The 1,199-nt window shown below is 50.0% G+C and overlaps 1 protein-coding gene across 1 annotated transcript in view; it reads left to right on the top strand.

Moving 5' to 3' along the window:
• Positions 1-631: 631 nt before the first annotated feature.
• The window catches only part of LOC103582071 (tyrosine-protein kinase ZAP-70-like), a gene marked incomplete at its 3' end in the record, with an annotated part of 1,079 nt that continues 511 nt past the window's right edge, over positions 632-1,199 (top strand). The window contains exon 1 of the mRNA XM_008563758.1: positions 632-781. Within this exon, the coding sequence (XP_008561980.1) occupies positions 632-781 (150 nt within the window). The remainder of the gene's footprint in view (positions 782-1,199) is intronic.

Raw genomic sequence — 1,199 nt, 5'->3', positions numbered from 1 at the left:
CAGAAGCACAAATCTAAGAACCTTTCTTCCATTTGTGTTTTCTGTAGAGTTACTCAATGAGGGGATGTCCATGAGATTAGGAAATCAGAAGAGGAGGTTTCAGTTTTTTCCGCCAGCACCTATGTAGACACGTGGACAGAGGTGAGGACTGGAGGGTCACCTGGTGAGGTGCTGCAGGCAACGGAGAGTATCAGCACCCCACCACTGGGATTCCCAGTCAGTTCTGAGGACCACATGGTTACGCAGCCTGTGCCTTCTGTGGCAGACTTGCTCTGGTTTGTAGAGTAGCACCAGAGAATCCCCTATTCCTGGTATCTGCTTCCCTCACCATCACACTCAAGTCTTTGAAAAGCTGTAGTGTCTACTCTAATTCTCTCTATTAAAATGATTCCTGCTTAGAATATCTAGAATGGGTTTTCTTTTGATGCATGAGTAAATATCAACATATGGCTGAACCCAACTTCTCAGATGTGATAATGTCTCTACATTATTAAATCAGGAGATGCACTGTCATGTCTGTTTTCAGGCAGAGGAAGATGGTTATGATGCAGAGGAGCTTACTTGGTTCCTTCTGTCAAAACCTAAATGTGACCTACAAAGCTTGGCTGCATCTGAGAAATGACCTCAGCAAATGGAGCAATCAGGAGAAGCAGATGGGGCAGCCCAGCCTCACACATCTGCTTCTCTGGGAGTTTATGTTCTGACTTGTAACATTGTGCACAGCAGCCTGACGCGTGACAAGGCCGAGCGCAAATTCTACTCCGGGACGCACAGACTGACGGCAAGTTCCTGTATGTGGGGCCTGGGGCTTGGTGGCCGGGATGCTGGGGGCTGGGGCAGACCTGAGTGTGCAAGACCGACTGGGCCTTGAGGGATGTGCCTGTGCTCACATGTGCAAGTGGGTGGTGCGTTTCTGATGCGCAAAGGGACTTTTATATGGGAAAGGAGCGGCAGTGACTAGGAAGCCTCCAGAGCTGCCAGCCTGGGTTGGAATCCAGCCTCTGCCACCTACCTGCTGTAGATCTTGAGCAAGGAGCCGAACTTCTGCCTGCCTCAGTTTCCTCTTCTTCACTCGGTGTTTACTGAATACCTACTCTGCTCCAGGCACTGAGGACATGGCAGTGAGCCAGACAGACACAGGTGCAGGTCCTGTGGGGCAGGTAGACAAAACATAGACTGTGTCAGATGATGGCAAGCAC

Source organism: Galeopterus variegatus, unplaced genomic scaffold (genome assembly GCF_000696425.1).
Source record: "Galeopterus variegatus unplaced genomic scaffold, G_variegatus-3.0.2 Scaffold14802, whole genome shotgun sequence".
Taxonomy (NCBI): Eukaryota; Metazoa; Chordata; class Mammalia; order Dermoptera; family Cynocephalidae; genus Galeopterus; species Galeopterus variegatus.
Note: the sequence above shows the minus strand (reverse complement) of the source record. Positions and strands in the feature narration are given on the sequence as shown.